Raw genomic sequence first — 23704 nt, forward strand, 5'->3', positions numbered from 1 at the left:
ACCGGTTTCTCTTCTACGTTTCTGTAACATCCCGTGCACATCTTGTAACATCTATTGATACTACTGAGAAACCCTTTTTCTTAGAGTCAGAGAATCAGGGTAAGAAGAGAAATCCATATACCTAATCCAACCCACTACACAAGCTTCTCTGCAGATTTCCTAAGAAGCCAAATCTCTATGCCTGCACACCTCTATAAAGAGAAATTCACTATGTGCAGGGGGAAATTTGCCATTTGTAGGAAGGTCTAAAAAGCCTTTTTTTCCCCTTAAATTTTGCCAAAATCTGCCTCTCTACCTTAATTTTTCAATTAATAGCATGGAGACGTACCAAGGTAACAACAGAACTTTATTTATTTGTTTCTTTACCTTTTGTTGAGCCTTTTGATTGAGGGCTCCTCTCTGGAACATCAACTCTTAGTTTGTTGCGTTTTCTTCAGAAGGAGGTTGCAACCATGAAAATGTGACCTTTAAAAAGAGTTGGGGGCTTCCCTGGTGGCGCAGTGGTGGAGAGTCCGCCTGCCGATGCAGGGGACGCGGGTTCGTGCCCCGGTCCGGGAAGATCCCGCATGCCGCGGAGCGGCTGGGCCCGTGAGCCATGGCCGCTGAGCCTGCGCATCCGGAGCCTGTGCTCCGCAACGGGAGAGGCCACAACAGTGAGAGGCACGCGTACCGCAAAAAAAAAAAAAAAAAAAAAGAATTGGGGCTCTCAATCTTCTCTCTCTCTCTCACACACACACATACTCACACTCACAAACACACGCACACACTGCCTGTTAGGATAGTCATTATTAAATGGCTTGATTTAGGCATAAATAAACCAAGAATTAAATGCCACGGGTCTTAGCTATGCTATGCGTTTTACATGGGAATTAAATGTTAAGCCTCTTCTCACTCCCTCTGTTCCAAATGTTCTGACTTCTTCTTTCAACAGGCCAAGCACTCCTCAGCCTGAGGGTCTCTTTGCTGTTTCCTCCCCTAGGAATGCTCTTACCCCAGATATCTAGCTGGCTTATTCTCTCACTATCTTCAGGCCTCTGCTTCAAAATCACCTTATCAGTGAAGCCTTTCCTGAACGTCCTCTGAAAAATGGCAAACCAGCTCTCACCTCCAGTCCCCCTCCCCCCTTACCCTGCTCTATTTTTCTTAATTGCACTTATCTCCATAAATTTCCTTACATGACAGATCATAAATTTCCTTGTTTGTTTTCTGTCTGTCTCACTCTACTAGACTCCATGAGGGCAGGGATTTTGACTATTTTGTCCACTGCAGTATCTCCAACATAAAGTACAGTGCCTGGAAGGAAAAAAAAAAAAAAAAAAAACAGTGCCTGGGATATAATAGGCACTCAATAAATATCTGTTGAATGAATAGATGACCTAAAGGAAGGAAATATCATTATAGATTTTTTTTTTTGTGGCCTTGGTTTCCGTGTTTAAATAGGAGCTACCAGCACCCTGACCTAATTAAAATGGAGGAAGGGAATGGGTGTTAAGAAAGGCTCCCTTAAGCAAGGGACCGCCCCAAGGATATGTGCTCACTAGATGTGGAGGGCAGGAAGTGCACTAAGGCTTCGCATGTGTTCTCTCTAATCCTCACAATAACCCATGAGTTAGAAACTTGTTCCTCCGTTTTACAGATGAAAAACTAAGGCTTTGAAAAGTTAAGTGACTTGCCCAGGGTAAGTGGCTAAGTGGCGGAAGTGAGAGTCATATCAGCTCTGACTCTAGTGACCATGTATTTCTCCTACTGCGCCCTGCACATCACAGTCCTGGTCTCATAGACACCAGCGATAGGGATCACTGAGTATCAGCCCTGTCCCAGGCACATTCACTTAGGAAAGCTCGTCCCGTACAAAGGGAGCTCTACAAGATAGGTGCTGGTATTCATTTTGGAAATGGAGAACTAACGCTTCCATGAAGGTTAGTGCTGTTCCTTTGGTCAGCCCTTTATTATGTTATCACAGAGTGTTATATTAACTTACTTTTGGTGCCCCTCACTAAACCACGAGCTACTTCGGGACAGAAACTGTGTCTAATCATTTTGTATACCCAGCACATGGCCCTGGCCCGTGATGAGTGTCCCCAGCATACCTGTAGGACTGAAATTAAATTAATTGCTTAAAATACATGGATTTTTTTCCTACCACCTCATGCTTCCTTTCATGTAATCTTAACTGTGAGATTTGAGGAAAACCAGATGATCTACCTAGCCAATGTCCTCTCCTACTTAGCACATTTACCATCTTCCATTTCCACCTAGCCTGGAATTCTCCCCTCAAGTCACCTCTTTGGTTAAACATAAACATAGTCAGGGTCCAGCGTCTCCAGATGGTTCTCTCTCACCATACTTACCCCACATTGAATTGGCATCGTGGAAGGTAGAAGGCAGAAACAGAATCCTGTGGCAGGGCTAAGGGACAGCCTGAGATTGTCTCGTTAGGAAAGGGGGTGTGGGTGGTCACGGGAGATAAATAAGCTCATTTACAAGAGAGGGGAGGTGATCAGAACAAAGCTGCAGGAAAGGTTTGCTTCGTATCTTTCCCCCAAAGCTTCTGTATCAAGAAACCTAGTCATCAATATGTTATTTGAGATGTATCAGCTAATATTTCTGAACATGGCTTTTTCCCTTAACCCTTTGTGTCTTTTGTCAATTAACAGTGCATTTTCCATTTCGCTGCCTGATTTAGGTAAGTGACATTCGCTTATTTGCTGGAACAAAATTATTCAGAACTGACATATTCACAGTCTGAGAAAGAGAAGTAGTAATCCTTCCTGCATTCCGTGTTTAATGAAAAATTGATACATCAAAATCAAAGACATTTTACACAATAGTAGTACTTACATTGGGGAAGATGAGTAACATTTCTCAAGTGCCTCCTATACGCCAGGCCTCTTAAAATCCGAGAAATGGATGCACTATCCCTTTTTAGGAAGGCTCTAGGACTCACATCCACACTTTAGTGACCTAGGATTTGTACTCAAGTCTCTGAATACGAAGCTCGTGCATTTTACATTATACCACATAACCTTCTGAAGGATTTAACAGCCAGCTCACCGGAATTAAGACATAGTAATTTGAACATGACCACTTTGCAGTACACATACTAACTGAATCAAGGATGGGTCATTGGAATACTTTTTGCTTTGCTATAAAAACAACAGCGCACAAATTAATACAGTGCCTGACATCTAGTGTGCTCGCTCTCAATCACGTTCAGTAAGTTGAATCTATCGATGAGGAGGGCCGTGTGTTTTGTTGTTTGTCAGGTTTAGTTTATGGGCTCTAGCGATGGTGGCTACTTTGATTTTACTCTGACTTGACAATTCAAATGTATATTATATTCCACAAATATAAGTTTGCTGCACTAAATAACAAATAGTTACATAAACCTGGTATAATAACAGCTCTCCCAGGCTTCCCTGGTGGCGCAGTGCTTAAGAATCTGCCTGCCAATGCAGGGGACATGGGTTCGAGCCCTGGTCCGGGAAGATCCCACGTGCCGCGGAGCAACTAAGCCCGTGAGCCACAACTACTGAGCTTGTGTGCCACAACTAACTGAAGCCCGTGTGCCTAGAGCCCGTGCTCTGCAACGAGAAGGCACCGCAATGAGAAATCTGCACACCACAATGAAGAGTAGCCCCTCCCCCGCCGCAACTAGAGAAAGCCTGTGTGCAACAATGAAGTCCCAACGCAGCCAAAAATAAAAATAAATAAATAAAATAAAAAAAAACAGCTTTCCCAAAATATCCTCGGGCTATGTAAAATAAAAAAAAAAATTCAGAATAGGCACACATTGTACCCCATCCAAATATATGAATAACTGAATTGTGAATAATTATGCCAAAAGGTTTCTAACTAGTTCAAGTGGTGAGTCACTTGAATATTATGGAATTCTATGTAGAGCACCAAGGAATGTGAATATCCTAAACTGAAAACGTCTAATTATGATTATGTACTAAGTGCAAGCTTATTATAAAGAAGCAGTTGTCAGTGTTTTGAAATAAAAATCAGGGAAGAAAAATCAACATTAATGTTCTACTAAATTTTTTTTTTCCCCTAGTTATTAAGCCCTCTCACTGCTCTAGCATTATAACATCTTTGTCCAGTTCCAGAATGATGGGAACCTAGTCTAAACATGATCCTTTCAGCAACTCATATTTTCTGGAAATCCACATGAAATCAAATTGATATAAATATTTATGCATGTGTTTGAGATACTAGGACATCTCACTATTTTTTATTCCTCAGTTGAACTTTTTCCCAAATGGATACTTGTTTTGTTCTTTGATCCTTTCTATATCCTATGATCAGATTTTGATAAAACAGGCATGGGGATGCACCTAGCTAATTAAGTAATTGTGTATAATTTGGAAAGCTGGGGATTGTATAAACCATACCTAATAATAGACTATTTTGATCCTATCTTGACCCTAGAACTTAGGTCTCAGGAAGTTATTATCTATGATGATGTGGACATAAAAGAAAAAAAGTCAAAGTAAGTCAATTTACCGCATTGGTCATCCCTACTGATATTTAACCCATTTCCTGATGCTTTGTTAAATAGGGTCAGAGGGCCTCCCTTCAGATCCTTGGTTACTGGGTGAAAAGTCAAGTTGTGATATATTGCCCCCACTAGGAAAGGAAAATAATGAGTAATGTAGATGACCTAACAGTGGTAGGTGATTCAAAACTCACTGGAGCTTTGTTTCTTTTTTTTTTTTTTTTTTTTTTTTGCGGTATGTGGGCCTCTCACTGTTGCGCCCTCTCCTGTTGCGGAGCACAGGCTCCGGACGCGCAGGCTCAACGACCATGGCTCACGGGCCCAGCCGCTCCGCGGCATGTGGGATCTTCCCGGACCGGGGCACAAACCCGCGTCCCCTGCATCGGCAGGCGGACTCTCAACCACTGCACCACCAGGGAAGCCCCTGGAGCTTTGTTTCTTACCTTTGAATCTATAGACTTGAAACTCATTTCAACATAACAAATACTTATTTAAATGCTTCCTGTGGAGGATGGCAAGCACTACCTGACAGAAGCTCTGTTCTCAAGGTCTAAATAACTAAAATCTATCAAAAAAGAGAAACCATCCTGAAACTCAATACCCTTATCTCTAGCTACTTATTATCTGTCCTTTCCCTCTCAACTAAATGGTTGAAAATAAAGGTCTCCTCTGCTCATCTTGGACCCATCTTTCCAAGCTCACTGCAACTGGGGTTCTGTTCCACCATGACAGTGGACTTGTTTTTGGTAAGGTCACTAATTTCTTTGTTAAATCCAGTGGATACATTTAAGTCCTTATTATACTTGGCTTCTCTGTAATATCTTAAATTGTTGATCATGCCATCCTTCAAAGGAAAAAAATATTAACTTTCCCCCAGGTTTCTATGTTACCATTATTTCTTATTCCTCATCTTTGGCTGTTGCCCCTCCTGTTTGATTGGTTCGTTTTGGTTTTGTGTGCATGTATGTGTTCTAATTCATTTCTTTAAAAATGATGTTTTTCTCAGATTTCCTGTATCAGTTCTCTTCCCTTCTTCCTTTATATGTTCTTGAATGGTCTCATCTACATCTAGGGCTTTAATTACGATCACTATAGTAAAGATACATATAGTATCTTTAGTAAAGATAGTAAAGATACTATAGTAAAGATACTATAGTAAAGATACTAAAGATACACAAAAGTAAAATTTACACTTTTGAGGTCAGATTTCTCTCTTCCACTTTAATAAGCCTGCTAGATAACTCTGTTTGAAACTCAGAATTCCATAACTCATAATCTCAACTGTCCCCATCCAAATATGATCCCTTTCTTCTAATCTCTATGTTGGTGATTGTTTCAATAAACACACAGTTGCTCAAACCAAAACCCTAAGCATTCATTGTCCTTGACTCATCCTCCTCTGGTGCCCTGCACCCTCTTCTGTTTAAATAACTCTCAAAATGTTCCTGCTTCCCCATCCCCACTGCACAGCCACATGAAGGCACTCATTACTTCTCAGCTGGCTTATTGCAATGACTTCCTGAATGGCCACCTCACCTCCACTTCAGTTTATTTTCCAAACTTTCTAAAGTACAAATAGGATCATGTCACAAAACCACCATTCACCAGCTTAAAAATGGTTAGTGGTTGTCCATTGCTCTCAAAATGAAATCCAAACTGCTTAAGAAGGCATAAAATTCATTATTGATCCAGCTCCTGGCAAACTCTCAGCCTCAGCTGTACTTCCCACTCACTCACCATTCCTGTGTTCCATCCATACTGTACATTTGGGTGTTCCTTGAACTCTTCAAGCTTTCCAGCATTTCTAAACCTTCACATTTGTTCCAACTTCTTCAATTCATTCAACAAATATTTACTGAGCATATACTATATGCCAGACACTATGCTAAGTGTTGGTATAAAGCAGTGAGTGAAACAGATGTAATTCCTATTCCTTTCCGATTGGAGAGGCAGATAAATAAATTAATTTTAAAAATCTATAGGGCTTCCCTGGTGGTGCAGTGGTTGAGAGTCCGCCTGCCGATGCAGGGGACACGGGTTCGTGCCCCGGTCCGGGAAGATCCCACATGCCGCGGAGCGGCTGGGCCCGTGAGCCATGGCCGCTGAGCCTGCATGTCCGGAGCCTGCGCTCCGCAATGGAAGAGACCGCAACAGTGAGAGGCCCGCGTACCGGAAAAAAAAAAAAATCTATAATTAAACATAGGGATTTGATTGCTTTGGATATTTTGAAAGAGAGTGGACATATGGTGTGTCTGTTGGAAGGAGACTGATAGTCATTTTAAAGTAGATATCTGGGGAAGGCCTTTCCAAGGAGGTGAGAATTTAAGAACAAAAGAATTGTTCTGTCTGTAACACACTTTGCCGTGCTTTTTGCTTGGTTGACTATTTTATCCTTCATTATTTAAAACTGAATTCATATTTTGCTTTCCCCAGGAAGTCCTCTCTGAGTTTATCTATTTGGGTTAGGTCCCCCTTTTTATCAGAACATTCTTTTCATAGTTGTATTGTCTTATTTCTTGCCTGTCTCCTCCTCTAGATGGGAACTCCCTGAGGTAGGGGCTGTGGCTTTCTGATCTCTATCATGTGGCCTCATACCAAAACATAGTTTGTTAAATCAGATAACAAAGAAGGACCTGCCTCCAAAAAATGTGCAAAATAATTTGGAAGCTCAGAATAGGTGACATTTCCATTATTTAGGGGATCAGAAAAGTCTCTGTGCCAAGTTAAAGAAGCAAGGATAGGAAACATTTTGACAGTTGGAGATTGGGGTTGAGAGAGAGAGAGAGAGAGAGAGAAGTGGGGAAGGTTTGCTGGAGGGAGAGGGGTGGACAGCTGTGTAAATGGAAAACAAGTGTGTTTGGGAAGTTTCATTGGACCATAAGGCATGTGATCAAGAAAGTGGGTGTTACGAGCAGGAAATGCAATTTGGCAGGAGATGGAGAGGAGAGCCCTGGAATATAAAATTAGAGTTAAGAATGAATTCTTTCTTAAAAATAAATTATATATTTGTAAAAATGAAAATAAGAAACATGTAAGTTTAAAGCAAGATAAAACAAATTTCCCTCAACCCATAACTCAGCTTCAGAACTGGAACATATCCAGTGCCTTGGTTTCTCTACCTTGTGCAAATCCCTTGGTCTATCTCATTGCCTTCCCCCAAGGTAAACACTCTCCTACATTTCCTGTCTTTCACTTCCTGTTCAAAACCAAAATACTGTTATCAAGCACAGGTGATAAAAATATATTGTTTCATTAGGGATTTTAACATTGTAAAAACGGTATGTTGTATATAGAATTCTGCAACTTCTTTTTTACTCAAAATCCATCCTTTTTTAAGCCACTATTAACTTATTCATTTTTACTGTTCTACAATATTCTATTTTATGTACATACCACAATTTATCCATTTTCTTGTGAGTACTGAGGTAGTTCCATGTTTTTTGCACTTTTGAACAATACTGCTACAAAGATTCTTATTTATATGTATACTTAGAAGGGAAAATAATGCAAATTTTATAGGGAATGAAAATTCATAAGAAAATGCCAACTTGTTTTCCAAAGGAAAATAGGCAGAAGATATGAACAGGTCTTCTATAGAAAGACATGAGGGGTGAATAAACATATTAAAAGAGGTTCAACATTGTTAGTAATGAAGATAATGCAAATTAATACCACAATGAGATAGTATCTTATACCCAATAAACTGGCAAAAATTAAGAATTCTTTCTGTGTTGGTGAGAATGTGGATCGGTATTCCCTTTAAATACTGCTGGGAAGAGTGTAAATTGGTACAACCACTTTGGAAAATAAGCTGGCATTTTCTTATGAATTTGCATTCCCTGTAAAATTTGCATTTATTGTATTTTCCCTTCTAAGTATACACGTGATTTATGATTGTTGCTTTCTATATCTTTAAAGAAATCTTTATCCCAAGATCGTATGATATTCTCCCATATTTTCTTCTAAAACTGTTTAACTTTTTGGCTTTTACACATAAGCCTTAGATCTACCTGGAACTGATTTTGGCATTTTTAGTGAAGTAGAGATCCAGTTAAATTTTCCTCCATGTGGGTAAATGTTCTAGCATGATTAATTGCATAGCCCCTATTTTCCCCATTTCTACAATGCCATCTTTGTCATACTAAGTTTCCAAAAATCTGAAGATCTGTTTCCATGCTCTGTATTCTATTTGTCATTTTTTTTAAAACATCTTTATTGGAGTATAATTGCTTTACAATGTTGTGTTCGTTTCTGCTGTATAACAAAGTGAATCAGCTATACGTATACATATATCCCCATATCTCCTCCCTCTGCATCTCCCTCCCACCCTCCCTATCCCACCCCTCTAGGTGGTCACAAAGCACTGAGCTGATCTCCCTGTGCTATGCAGCTGCTTCCCACTAGCTATCTATTTTACCTTTGGTAGTGTATATGTGTCAATGCCACTCTCTCACTTCATCCCAGCTTACCCTTCCCCCTCCCCGTGTGTCATTTCTATCTTAATTGAATTGTGATCTGGAAGAGTAGTTGATATGGTATTAGTACACTGAGGAAGTAGCTGATATCAGTACTTTGACATATTCTGTGACATGATTCATGCCTAGTATATGGTCAATTTTTATAAATGTTCCATGTGTACTTTAGAAAAATATGACTTCTCTAATTGTTTGATACAAGGATCAACTTATGTCCTCTAAATCAAATATTTGGCTTGGCCAAAAAGTTCGTTCAGGTTTTTCTACTGTTATGGAAAAACCCAAACGACTTTTTTGGCCAACACAATATGTGTTAATTCTCTTAATAAAGTCGTTTATAGATTTATGGATTTTTAGATGCTTGATCCATTAATATATGAAAGAAGTGGGTTGAAATCTCACAGAAAGATGGTAGATTTGTCAGTTTCTTCCAAAAGTCTATCATTTTTTTCTTTATATATTTTTTTCTTTTTTCTATATTTTATATATATATTTTTTTCTTTATATCTTTATATATATTCTAAGGCTCTTTTATTAGTTGCATACAAAATTTTAAATATCTTCTGGTGAATTAAATGTTTCTTTTTAGGTTGTAGCCACCTCCATTCCCCCTAATATCAACACTATTAATAACAAAAATACTTATGTAGGTCTTACTGTGAGTCAGTCACTGTTTTTAGATTTAACATGTATTAACTCATTCAATCTTCACAGCAATTGTGAAGTAGATACTATTATTATACAAATTTTGTAGAAGAGAGGTTGAGACACAGAGGTGAAGTTATTTGCCCAAGCTCATAGCGCCAGTAAGTGGTAGAACCAGGATTCAAACCCCAGCAACTAGACTCCCAAACCATTCTCTTTACTACAACACTAAGCTAATTTCCTAGTGATGCTTTGTCTTAAAGTCTAATTTGCCCAATCTTACACCTACCTGACCTTTCTTTTAGTTAGTATTTCCCTAGTATACATTTTTCATCCTTTTTCTGCTTTCCATATTCTTGTTCAATATGTCTTATATAAATAGCATAGAGCTGAACTGGCTTTTAAAAATATCTAACATGACGATACATCTTAACTCCTACCTTGCCCTAATGTAAAGTTTAATCTTCTGAAATATTGTGGTGCTGATAGCATTTTCCTCAGGACAGACTTGTCTTCTGTGCTTGCATACTGCTTACTGCTCTGTCTGGTTTATTTGCTGGGGGCTATTAAGGTATAGCGTACAGGACTTAATCTAAGTGTAAAGTGTGGCAATTTGTTAAAACAAACCAAAAAAACCTTTATCCAGGATCTAGCAGTTTTGTACTGGGAGGGCCCTATCAGAAAATTCTTTTGCCCTACTGACAAATAAGGAAGTCCAGAACTGTGGGCAAGAGGACAATGTAATCAGAGCCACACTTCAGGAAGAGTAACTAGACCTAGACCCTCTGCAGAGTGCTTTGAAGGGAAGGTCGGAAGTAGAACATTTGTTAGAATATTGTTAAAGGTGCTCAGATGAAAGATGATCACAATGTGTTTTGGGGTGGTGAAAAAAATGAAGAAGATATTTTAAGATTAAATGATATTTACCAAGTCACTTAACCCTATCAAAATCTGACCAATTTCTTTTTCATGGGATAGAGTAAATCTTCTGTAGTTTGGCCTCAGAGAAATCAATTATTAAAGACATTTGTAGCAGATGGAACACTGATGGAAAATAGCAGAACTGGGGATAGGAAGGGAGATGGAAGACGATATCTGAGTTCTTGTCAGCTTGGCTAGTTTGCATGTCATGTCCTGGTACGTATTAGGTTGAAGAGATGCCTAAACAACTCTGGATTAAATTGTTGCTAGACAATCCGGACCTCTGATTTTCATTTCCTTCTGTTCATTAGAATTTCCCCTAGAGAGTCAGCAAGGGAAGGAAGAGGAGGGGAATCTTGAAAAAGACACTGGAACAGCGTCTACCACCTGGTCCCAGTGGGCCCTATGGCATGTCATGTTACTTCTCTGAATCTTAGTTTCTTAACCTGTGATATGGCAAAAAAAAACAATCCTCATCCTGCCAAATTAATTAAACTCTCTAACTAGATCCCTATAAAAGCTAAAATAAGTTGACAAAGAGTTGACTGTAATGGTCACATGGTTAGCATGGGTAAAAATTAGTATGACTTTTCTGAAAATAATATGTTGTTTTATAATCATTAAAGAAAATAAACTGTTAAGCAGGCATTTGCTTTGCCTGTTCCCTGCCCTCACAGCTATAGCTCCTGCCTAAGAAGTCCACGCACAAGTTCTCATTAAACACTTGCTCTGTGCCTAGCACTGTGCTGAGCTTGTGGTAGGTATATCTGGAATGTGTGTGTCTGGATCCCACCTTTTGGGAACCTAAAGTGAAGAGATAAAATGAGTGAACATCAGACAATTAGAAAAGAAGTAACTGCTGAGCTCCTTCTTATAGACTCCAAAGGCAACAGACATTGAGAAAAGAGAGTGATCGGAGATCCCTAGACGAGTCCTGGAAGTCTTCTTAAAAGCTTTCCCTAAGCTGCATCTTTCTTTTTTATTGAAGTACAGTTGATTTACAATATTGTGTTAGTTTCAGGTGTACAACACACTGGTCCAGTTATTTTTTCTGATTATATTCCATTATGTTATTATAATATTGAATATAATTTCTTGTGCTATACAGTAAATCCTTGCTGCTTATCTATTTTATGTATAGTAGTTTGTACCTGTCAAACCCATATTCCTAGGCCTTATCTTTAATGCTGGTCAGATGCTGAGTCCCTGATATTCTGTTGGACCTCGTGACCATAATCTGAAGGGAATTGTGACACAATGTCACTGAAAAAATTTTAAATTCCTCTGACGTAATATTCTTGTGGTTATAATTTATCCAGTGAAAAGCTGTGTTCTGATGTGCAGACACCATAGACATACAGACGGTTGATAGAGGAGGGGCCAGTTTTGCTCCCATCAATGATGAACATATTGGTTACTTTGTCATACCAGCAAAGTAAAGTTTTAAAGCAGCAGGCATGATGAAAGACCATAGACTTTGGAGTCAAACACACTTGGATTCAAAGCCACTGGGTTCAAAGCCACTATTTCTGTGACCATAATAAGTTACCTAGATCATCTCTTTCCCCCTTTGTAAAACTTTATGAAAGACTACTTTAAAGGACTGTTGTAATACTTCCTATAAAAACCACATTAGTTAACATATGTAAAATGCCTAGCATAAGACTTGACACATAGGGGCTCAAAACATATTAGTTCTTTCTATAATACCCTCTCTCCTCTCTGCATCCTTTTCTGCTAATGCTAAATACTAGTTGCATTAGTCTTGTCCCACAGTTAAAGTCCATTTTATCATTCACGTTTTAGAGGTGAAGAAACTGAGGCTCAGAAAGGAGAGGAAGTGTGATTATAAGCAGGTTGGCTTCTGGCTTCAATTTTTTTTTTAATTTAAGTTTTATTTTATATTGGAGTACAGTTGATTTACAATGTTGTATTAGTTTCAGGTGTACAGCAAAGTGATTCAGTTATACATATACATATATCCATTCTTTTTCAGATTCTGGCTTCAAATTTGGATTGCCACAGATCAGGCGTTGGCAAGCTATGGCCTGGGGGCCAAATATGGCCAGCCACTTGTTATTGTAAATACAGTCGCAATAGCAGAGTTGTTACCATAGAGATGGCATGTCGCAATAGCAGAGTTGAGTAGTTACCATAGAGATGGCATGGCTTGCAAAGCCTAAAATATTGACGCTCTGGCTTTGCCATAGATTATCAAAATATACTTCTAGATGACTTTTTAATTTTTAATTTTTTGGTACAACACAGTTTCCCAGAAAGTACTGATTGTTCCGTAAGGGTTTTAGTTCAATCTTAATTTACTTGCTCAAAGTATTTTTCTTCTCAGTGATGAAGATAAACTAAAGACTTGGAAGCCCAAGTTTTTGATATCAAAGGGAAAAAAAGAGAAAAATGGTGCTAAAGAATCAGAAAGGTAAGCACAAAAGTACACTTAAATTACAGCTTATCTGCTGCGATCTATACCTCTTACTAGCTGTGTGGCCTTGGGCAGGTCATTAAATTTGACTTTCAGGTTCCTCATCTACAGAATGAGAATATTAACACCTACATTATAGTACAACTGAGAGGATTAAAAGAGAAAAAAGAGTATGAAAATGTAAAGTGTCACACACATTTATCTTTATCATTCCTGCTTTTGGTGGACAGGGAGCAAGAGAAGAATTCTAGTCACTCCTCATCAAATGATGAAAAATTTCCAGTCTTCCTTTGGGCAGTAGGAACTTCTCCCCAGTAAGACAGAACTTAAATAATACACCAATTAGAACTTAAATGATGCTTTGAGAAGAGAAACTAGGTATCATATAGGAAGACTGATTTCCCTAAAATACAATATAATTCTAGTTATCACTACATTAGTGTTAGAAATAAAAAAGAATGTTTTATTGATTCAAGATCTCACCTTTATTCATGTGATTCAAATTCCCAGTTGGCTTGGTGGGGTGGTGATGTTTTTTACTATCTCTGATGGTCACTTAGTGCTCTGGGCTTCAGTCTTCACAGTTGCTGGGATATGGGGCAGGAGCTGAGGCACTTTGTTTAACAAGTGTCTTGGGGAAATCCTTGTCTAAACGGTCATTGAGCTGGGAACACTGCATGGTCTGTCTGCTCTGGGAAATCTGTCTAGAAAAGTCCTACATGGGCACCCCAAAAGAAATCAGACATCACTCTATACCAAATTTAAACTCAGAGGATGGCATAGGATGGCCCTTCCCTTAAGTCTGTTTTCTTTAAGTTTAGACTGGATGTAATTTATTTTTCCCAAGTTGGAAAGATGTATTCCTTAGACAAGAAGAGCATCTTTCTACCTTAAACGTCACACTTCTACTTTTGCGTAGCATAACGAAACAGAATTCCAAGAGGTGAAATAACAGTGAAATTGTTTACCTTCCCCACCCCCAAAAAAGCTTTCTAGTATTTTAATGTCTATACCTAAGTCTTTTTAGGAAACAATCTTCTCGTGCTTTTTTATTTCTTACAACAAACTGATATAATGGTTTACTTTTTTTCTCAACTGAGTAAATTTGAAAATGCAATATTGAGTCTATTATTATTCCTGTAAATTGATGTATCAATTTTCTATGTGTTCTTTGTTCCTTTTTAAATGGTTTCTACCATAACTTACTCTACCAATAAGAATTACTTTCTATATTAGTGCAAGCCTTTTATTATCCCTTTATTAATCAAAGATGATGACCAGTTTTCAGAGAAGTCTGGGGAAGGGTATCCCTGGTATAAAGGCATAGAAATGACAGCCCACCTTCCAAGATGTTCCATGTAGACTTTGAATGTATATGGAAAAGGGCAGCTGGAAAGGTAGGTTGGGGCCAGATTATAAAATGCCCTGTGTACCACACTAAGGAATTTGACTTTATCTTATAGGCAGTAGAGACAGATTGAAAGGTTTTAAGCAAGAGAGTGACATGATCAATTAAATTTTAGAAAGATGACTCTGGAGGAAGGTATGCAGATAGATTTGAGGAAGGAGAGGCAACGGGAAGATGGTATAAAATTAAACACATAAAATTATATCTGAATTTATCCTGAAACAGAATGAGTTTATGGCTTTGGAAGCTTAGAGTTTTATTATAATACACTTCACTCTACCTGCATATTTCTGCCCGCTTATCTCCCAGGAATTTCTTCAAAACCAAGAAGCAAAACTTAGAAAAGAACAGAATGGAAAGAGAAGAAAAACGTTTTAGAGAAAGATTCGAGGTACGTTCTCCTCTGAAAGTAAAAATTAACAATAAGAGGAATTTCTGTTTTTAAAGATTCTATAAGTGTGCTGCACATCTGCCTCACTGGGATTGACATGATCTTTGATTAAACATCTGATATGTTAATTTTTTCCTGATACATTTCTATATTATCATGCCTTCGTACATGCTATTTCCTCTGCCTGGAAAAACTGCTAAGTCATTCTTTAAGGCTCTGTTCAAATGTCACCCACACTTCCCTAACTCAACCAGGCAAAGTTACTCCCTCAGCACATTTCATACATCTATTATACAGTATCCGTTATAACACTGATCAGGGATATTACTCTGTGTGTGTGTGTGTGTGTGTGTGTGTGTGTGTGTGTGTGTGTGTGTGTGTGTGTGTGTGTGTGTGTGTGTGTGTGTGTGTGTGTATTCTGAACTAAAGTCTTGAGTCCCTTCTGAAGAGATTTTTGTCTTGTTCAAGTTTTCCCTCCAGCTCCCAACATAAAAATGGTCACACTAAATGATTAAAAACTTCTTTCATTTAGAGTCCATAGAGCGTTTTTCTATAATGGCAAGGTTCAAACACTCCTCCTCCCTTTTGATTTCATATACTGTCACAGTGAGAATTTATTAATTTTAAGAAACATACATTGAACACCTTCCATATACCAGACATTGGATTGAGAGAAAGTATGCATCCTGCTCATGGAATCTGTCCAAATTACTACTTTGCCTAAAATCTTTCAAAAGTTCCCCATTGCCAAATAGATAAAGATTAGGTTTTCTTAACATGAGATATAAAGCCGTTCATGTCACGACCTTTGCTTGTCTTTCTGGTTTTATTTCCTGCCATTCTTCACCTTGCACTTTGTGCCTTGGCCACAAATTGTTCATAGTTCTGTTTCTTGAATGAACGTACACCTTTATCCTTGCCCTGCTATTTCCTTCCTCTAGGCATTTATCTGGTCCGTTCCAACTGTCTGGTGTACCCTTGCTACTTTTCTCCATCTGACTAGCTCCTGTTCATTTATGATGACCTAATCGAGGCATCTCCTCTAGGAACCCACACTTCCTGATTAAAGAAACTACATACCTGTATACCTGAGCAAACCTCTAGCTTATCACAAAACATTAGCATTATTGCAATTACATGTTCATCAATTAAACTATGAGCTCCTGGAGGACAAGGGTATATTATCTATCCTTATATCCATACACAGAGCAGAATAGGAGTACCTAACACTGTGTAAATATCCAAAAACGTTTTTGGACTGAACATATACAAATCCCTCATAATCATTAATAAATTCTGCTTGGACCAAAGCTGATTAGGGTTACTATATCTAGGAATTGTGATATGAAATTATTTACTGCAAACTGTGACGTTATTTGATTAGCTGAAAAACAAGTGTGTAACAATTACTTGTTGAAAGGACCCTACGTTCCATCTAGTGCCCCCCACTGTAGCTGGGACACTCTGTGACACTCTCATATGGGACAGAAATCCCCATTCTCATATGTACGTGAGTCTATTCTTCCTAATCACCTATGATGAGTTTCCTTGATATATCTTTAGAAAAACTATACAGTTTCAATCATTTTTATTCAGCTCAAATCACAAAATATTGGGTGCCCCATTTGTACCAGGCATTGAGGGTACAAGGATGGATAAAACTGTTTTCCATTTTCAATGTATGAGACAGTATGTTACTCAGAATCCATAATAGGGGTATATACAAAGTGCAGTTAATAGTAAATTATACATGGCAGTCACGAAAGTCTTCACAAAAGGTACCTAAGAAAGAAGAGTATTTCAGGCAGAGAAAACAGTAGGAGCAATGGCATGGACATATGTAAGGTACACGGCACATTCAGGCTTATCACATAGCCTGATGTGGCTTCAATAAAGGGGACAGAAACGGGGGGACGGGGAATGACGGTAGGCAAAGGACTCTGAATGCCAAACTAAGAAATGTGGATCGTACCCTGAATGAAGAGTTTCTAGGACTTTATAAAAAAAGAAGGTGACCACCTAATCAGGTTTACATTTTAAGAAATCACTGTGCATTCACAGTGAACAATGGCCTGGAAAGGGTAAGATCACTCTGTTAGGCAAAAGAAAAATTTTGTGGATTAGATCCCATTTGGTATAGGTTAATCATAATTTATCATCCAAATTCAGGACACCTCTGAGAGTGGAAGGAGGCACACTTAATCACAGTAAGTATTTATAAATAGAGACATTAACTATAAGTAGAGACTATCCCAAGCAAAGGAAGATGTTTGGCCACCCTAATTTGGTGAAGCGGACATCTGTAAATATAAGCTACATATTCTGGAACTATTATTTTCCAGTCAATGGATTTCAGTTACATTAGAAGGTGGTGTACCTGTTGATGTATGGGTTGGCTAGTTTACCACAAAGAAAGAAACTCCCCTGAGGTCAGAAATCAAATTCCTCAGTTTTTTTCCACAAATGCTCGTCTTTAACCACCAAGGGAGAGTGGGAATTGCCCCACACATCTTTAAAATGTGTGTGCTACAGCTGTATGTATATAAGAATATATGAGCCCACCAGACAGGAAGGGTAGAAAGAACAGCTAGAAATGCTGTGTGTAAGAAAGAATTATAAACTCTAAAGCACTACACAAAGAAAGAGGTTTTTCTCTTTCCCTCTTTTTTCTTTTTTAACTTGTCCTTTCCCAGGTTTGGTGGTGACTTTATTACTGCAACAGTGAACGTACCATTCATGGTACTTAATTTATACCAATGTTAACACCTTCTCACCCACCAGAATTCATTCTAGTACAATTAGATAATGGGTGTGAAAACACTTTGAAAATATGTAACAATATGTAACAAACAAATGTAAGAAAGATTGTGATCATAATAAATGTACCATTATTTCCTTAAATAACTTTTCTTTCCCTGAATATCTTGCTATTATTTTCTGTCCCTTAGTCATTAGTTAACTAATTAATATCTAGCATCTTGAGTTTATTTTGAGGTTAGTATAGTATGTCTTCCGTTAATTCTGTTACAATGAAAACTATGCAAGCACATTCCGATTAGGAATTTCTCCTTTCAGTATGACAAAGAAATTACTGTCATGAACACAGCAGTGGCATGTTCCAATAATTCAAGAAATGGAATATTCGACTTGCCAATAACCCCTGGAGAAGAACTGGAAGTCATTGATATCACTGAAGAAAATCTAGTGATATGTCGCAATTCTAAAGGCAAATGTAAGTTACTGGCTTATTGCCCGTAAGATTTCAATCACTGTTTTTTAAAAAAACCTCAAAGCATTATAACTTTCAGATTAGTAATAGTGATTTTTATTTCTATAGATGGATATGTGCTAATTGAACATCTAGATTTCAAGTAAGTGGTTTGATTTTATACTTTAAATAATAAATTCTAAATACATAATACATTATTATGTCTATAAGTCTCAAGGAAAGACTATTTCATATATTTAAATTCAGGAAAAGTTTTTCAATATGCAATGCCCTATTCTGTAAGGATTACTTGGAAGAGACTATTTTTGTGTCTGCCGCTCCTGAGGTTATCAAACTTCTCTACGGAGCATATTTATAAACATTTTAAAGGAGCATAAAAATATTAAACTGGGGGCTTCCCTGGTGGCGCAGTGGTTGAGAGTCTGCCTGCCGATGAAGGGGATGCGGGTTCATACCCCAGTCTGGGAGGATCCCACATGCCGCGGAGCGGCTGGGCCCGTGAGCCATGGCCGCTGAGCCTGCGCGTCCAGAGCCTGTGCTCCGCAGCGGGAGAGGCCACAACAGTGAGAGGCCCGCATACCGAAAAAAAAAAAAATTAAACTGGATAAAAAATTCCCCTGAAATCTCCTACTCACTATTCCATGGACCTGTATTTCAAAATGTTTGTCTATTTTTCTTTTTTCTCAGGCATGAAGTTTAGTCACCTTAGGAAGATCAAGATCAAATGGTACAGCCTGCACAAGTGAGAACTCTTTCTAAGGTCTCAGTCCTGCCTCACATCAGTTTACGTGTCAGCATGAGATGGTTGAATCTGTGGAAACTTTCATCAGGAATTTAGAGGAGAAAAACAAACCCTCCACATTTAGATGCAGATTTTGCTCCTAAGCAGTTATCTGTCAATGTCTATTTCAGTATCTATTTCACTGCTGGCTCAAGAGAATGTGAAACAGTGTGTGTTGGCATTCCAGCGCTTGTTTAATGAGCCATGTCCAAAGTCAGAAATCACGCCTTATGGCACCTAGCCAGTTGTGCAGATGGTTAGTTTGCTTCTAATGCTTCTAATGTTAGTACACGAGTGTTTATAACTTCTAGACGATGTTGTGCGTTTAAATTGGGTGTAATTTAATTCTGAAAAGTAAATAGTATAACCAACATCTTTTAAATATTCCAATTTAAGGTATCATCTCAAAGCAGAAGGACATTTATATACCAGCTTTGTCACAAAACTAAAATCAGACAAATGCTGCCCAAAATTGGTTTCTTTGGGAACAGTATGCTGAAAAGTAGTTTTTTCCTAAATTCACCCAACATTTTGAGAATTGCCTAAATATATTTAATAAAATTTAAATAATATATATGCTGTTATCAGTTTAAAATAACCATTTTACTTATTTTAAACAACAGAATATTATTTTGCTTATGCCCAAATTATCTATTAAAATAATTCACAGGTATTTTTACTTACAGAAAGTAAAGAAACATAAATAATCTGAGCCGTAAATAACATTCTATTTTTCAGATGATGTACACTGCCTGTTAGGGTGATCCTGCCCTTCAAGGGTATGATACGTGGCTTCATCCTTTATACCGTGAGACTATTTTTTAAGCTTCTATATTTTTTTATCTTCTTTTTCTTGTTCCAAATGGCACGTGTCAATAAAGGCCAAGCTTATTCTAGAAGACAGGGATCAAAAGTATTCATAAAGTTTAGAGAGGAAGATAGGTACAGAGGTTATTACAATAACAATTATAACACACAACATACAGGTGACACTGAAGCTTGGCCTTTAAACACATATCTTTGTTAGACAAGACACAGAGATGGAAAAATCCATGCTCTGCCTGGTGACCAGGAAGAAATTCAAGGTAAAAGGACTACAGTGTATCTGATAGGAAATGGCAAGTGCTAGAATGGGGTAAGTCAGGGCTAGAATGTGACAGAGTTCACTTGGACTTTTTTTCCTTTAGAGAGTAGGAACCATTCAAAGGTCTTAAGCAGGAAGACAATGCCAGGTGTCCGGAGAAAAAAGGAAAATGAAATCATGGCAATATGGGTGGAAGATTATGGATGACAGATTAGAACGAGAGGAGACTAGTTAATTTTGCAATATTTGAGGCGTTAAGACCACTAGACCTTAAGACAGCAGCAACAGAAATATATAGTTTCAGGAGTCCCATTAGAGGTAGAAGTGAGAGAGAAAAGGAATTAGGAAGTGACACTGAGATTTCTTTTCTGGGAGATGAGATTAAGGCTGGCATCAAAGAAAGACTTAGAATATATTTCTGCTTGGACCCCCCCCTGGATTGAATTTACTTCTCAGTGAGAGGCCGGGCAACCGGGCAACAGCAGCCCTCTCCCACACTGTGGGCACGGTAGAAGAGGAGGACATGGGACAGGTATGGCCCATGGGCAAAGCCAGAGGGAGTACCGGGCTATGTCGAGCAGACACCATTCCTGCAATAATCCTGTACAAACGAGGATCAAAACCCACATAGCACACTTGCCACCGCACCAAAACATGAAGTATCTTAAATCCTGAGGTGGCAGGGGGACTACAGTTTACCTGACATAGGTTTGTCCCATGCACATTCCATCTCATCACATGGCCTCTTATTCTAATTCCATGACTCAGCTCTGCGTCTCCATTTCCTCATCAGTAAAGCAGGGCTGGTAACACTCACCTTGTCTACTTCTCAGGGTTGTTGTCAGGCTGTAATGTAATAATATAAATAAAAGTGTCCTAAAATCCTTAATACAAAATACTAAGTGTTGTTATTTTTAGTACCTGGACTTTTCTGAAGTTGGAAGATGCTGAACACAAAAACAGGTTTTTGAAATTCAAAGGTTAAGACTTGAAAGAATGGCTAGGATGTAATAATTTTACATAGATATACTTAACAGGCTTTTGAAACTGAACACTTTTCTATGTTTTTTGAAGTATAAACCATTTGGTCTAACATAAACTAGTACCTAATTACTATTTATTGATATGGAATACATTTTTAGGAAGAACATTCCATCCACATCGAAGTAGTTGTTTCTGTTTCGCTATCAGCCACATTTCTTCCATTCTTTAAATCACGGCACTGAAACTAAACTTCATGCACTATTAATCTACAAGGTTCTTTAATGTAAACATTATAACTAAAGTTTCAGTAATGTCTCAAGCAAATGTCATCTGTCTCCTGGAAACCCTCATCTAGCAGAACATTTCAATGGAAAAACAGTGTCTATTTTACTGTTTAATTTTGCATAAAAAGAAATCATTAAAGATGAGCACACTCTGTTGGATAAAAGCTTACAAAGGGACTTGACCCTAACAGAGGCTTCCACTGGGCCTCTCATTCATTTATAGGCCGGGCCACCAGCAACCTGTTAACATGCACCACCAAAGCTGTCCCTTCCTCCTTCTGAGTACCTCTGACACACTTGGTCTTCCAAGTCGACATAGCTTTCTCTTGAGCAGGGCCTCTCCCGCACATGTTCAGAACTTTTAAAACATAGATTCTGAGGGGAAGAAGAGGAAGGGCAAAAAGTCAATATATAATGACAAATTCCTAAGAAGTGGTTGTTTCTGGGTAACAGGGTTTGGATGATTTTTTTCAGCTTCTTCAAACTTCCTGTACTCAGATTTCCTACGCTAAGCATGTATTAATTACCCATACAATTTAGGAAATAAATAAAGGAAAAAAGTATTCACTAATAAAAACAAATCTGTTCTTCTAAGTTTGGATAAAGCAAATTGAAATCTTATATAGCTTGACTTTGATGTGTTTTTAATGAGAGCTAGCATATATTTTTCAAAAAGTTGCTTTTAGATATATAAATATGGGAGGTGACCATCATAAGCACATGGGACCACATCTACCTTGCTTGTTCTCTAGTCTCAGCAGCCTTCAGTGTAAAATTTTGTTGTAAACCTGAGGTCTTCTATGGTAAGCAGAATTTTGGCCTCCGTGATCTCCGTGTCCTGGTTTTAATACCTGTAGATACGTTAATGTGACTTGGAAAAAAGGGACTTTTTATAGATGAAATTGTTTGCTACCCAGCTGGCCTTAAATAGGAAGGTGATGGAAGTGAGCCCTATTTAATAGCATGGGCCCTTACAATCAGAAGAGGAAGGCAGAAGAGTCAGCCAGAGATGTAGTGAAGAAGAGGCAGGCGACATTTGAAGCATAAGCCCCCTGTCACTGGCTTTGAAGGTGAAGGGAGCCATGGACCAGAGAATGATGCTGGTCTCTAGAAGCTACAAGCCAAACCCAGAAAGGAAATGGGACTGCAATCCCACAGCAGCACAGAACTAAATTCACCACCAACTCGAATGAGCTTTGACACAGACTCTGCCCCAGAACCATGCCCTACCAATGCTTTGGTTTTCAGCCTGTGTAACTTGCAGAAACACCAGCTAAGCCCACCGAACTTCTGACTTACTTACAGAACTGTAAGACAATAAATTTGTGTTAAGTCACTAAGTGTAGTAACTTCTTATGGCAGCAATAGGAAACTAATACAATGGCTGAAGTTAGAAACTACAGTGTACAACAAGGAAGACAAAAGTGGGCAAAGATGGTATGGAATCGCCAAGGAATCACAGGAAGCAACGTTCTACAATGGCTTTGTCTGTAACTATTAATTGAGTTGCAGAATATTAGCTTAACGACTGAACAGAAACAAAACAGCTTTCAAATTAACCAGAGACTTTAATTTGATTTTGTGAAAAAAGCTTATAAGTAATCAGATAGGCTGCTTTTCTCTTTTGTGTTTGTTACCTATGAGTTTGTACAGTGCAAGTATTAACTAGGGAGAACCTATAACTACGAAATGCTGTGTAATTCAAGAAGACATCTTTACCACACAGTTGCTGGAAGACATTCTTCCCACTGATCATTTAACACTCACAAAAAATACATAACAAACAAAACTGAACTTTGAATCTATGGTTATTAAAACACAAAAGCACTAAGAGTCTGGTCTTTTTTTCCCCTTCCTGAAATGAATTATAGAAAATGATCCCAATTTCAACAGTTAAAAAAATTATTTTAATAGATATGTAATCAAGTGCTTCGGTGGGTAAGTGCATCAGCCTATGGGATTTTTTTTCCAAAGATGGGCTAAGAAAGAATGAATGCAAAGTGTTCTTGAAAATTTTCTGAACAATTAATATCCAATCTTACATTTTCTTATGATTGTCATGGACACAACCTAATGGCTGTCAACTTTCAGTTTTGTTTGCTGCACTCAAAAAGTCACTGTATGATACTTAAGCATACATGATACAGAACACATTCTTCCTAAAACAACATTAAGACTACTATGCTTAGAGTTCACAGTTCTCTAACAATTTTACATTAAACACTCAAAACATCATACAACCATAGATATTTGTGAATAGTCTGGAGAGAAAGCTGTATTTTGGTACATTAAGGCATCTTCAGCCAACAGTTTAAGAAGTTCTGAATATCTGCTGCAACAAAAGACAAATTTGATATCTGGATGTTCGATACTTTCAAGAAATTTTTAAAGTCCCTTAAAATAAGAATACCATAATTTGTGAAACTGTGGTCTTAAACATTTTTACCACTATATTCTTACCACGTAAGACTTACCTAAAATCAAGATACTCATCCTATCAGTATCAAAGATATCTATTAAAAAAAAAGGAAGGGATTTACATTAAATATGATGATAAACCCTGT

The 23704-nt window shown here is 38.1% G+C and overlaps 1 protein-coding gene across 1 annotated transcript in view; it reads left to right on the forward strand.

Annotated features, from left to right (window-relative positions):
- Nucleotides 1–18853, forward strand: part of FYB2 (FYN binding protein 2) — a gene marked incomplete at its 5' end in the record, with an annotated part of 86621 nt that extends 67768 nt beyond the window's left edge. The window contains 7 exons of the mRNA XM_082859290.1: nucleotides 2658–2686; nucleotides 4435–4495; nucleotides 12890–12976; nucleotides 14697–14778; nucleotides 17854–18010; nucleotides 18116–18149; nucleotides 18695–18853. Of these exons, the coding sequence (XP_082715416.1) occupies nucleotides 2658–2686; nucleotides 4435–4495; nucleotides 12890–12976; nucleotides 14697–14778; nucleotides 17854–18010; nucleotides 18116–18149; nucleotides 18695–18707 (463 nt within the window). The 3' untranslated portion in view covers nucleotides 18708–18853. The remainder of the gene's footprint in view (nucleotides 1–2657; nucleotides 2687–4434; nucleotides 4496–12889; nucleotides 12977–14696; nucleotides 14779–17853; nucleotides 18011–18115; nucleotides 18150–18694) is intronic.
- Nucleotides 18854–23704: the final 4851 nt, after the last annotated feature.

This window comes from Leucopleurus acutus (genome assembly GCF_964270905.1).
Source record: "Leucopleurus acutus genome assembly, chromosome: 2".
Taxonomy (NCBI): Eukaryota; Metazoa; Chordata; class Mammalia; order Artiodactyla; family Delphinidae; genus Leucopleurus; species Leucopleurus acutus.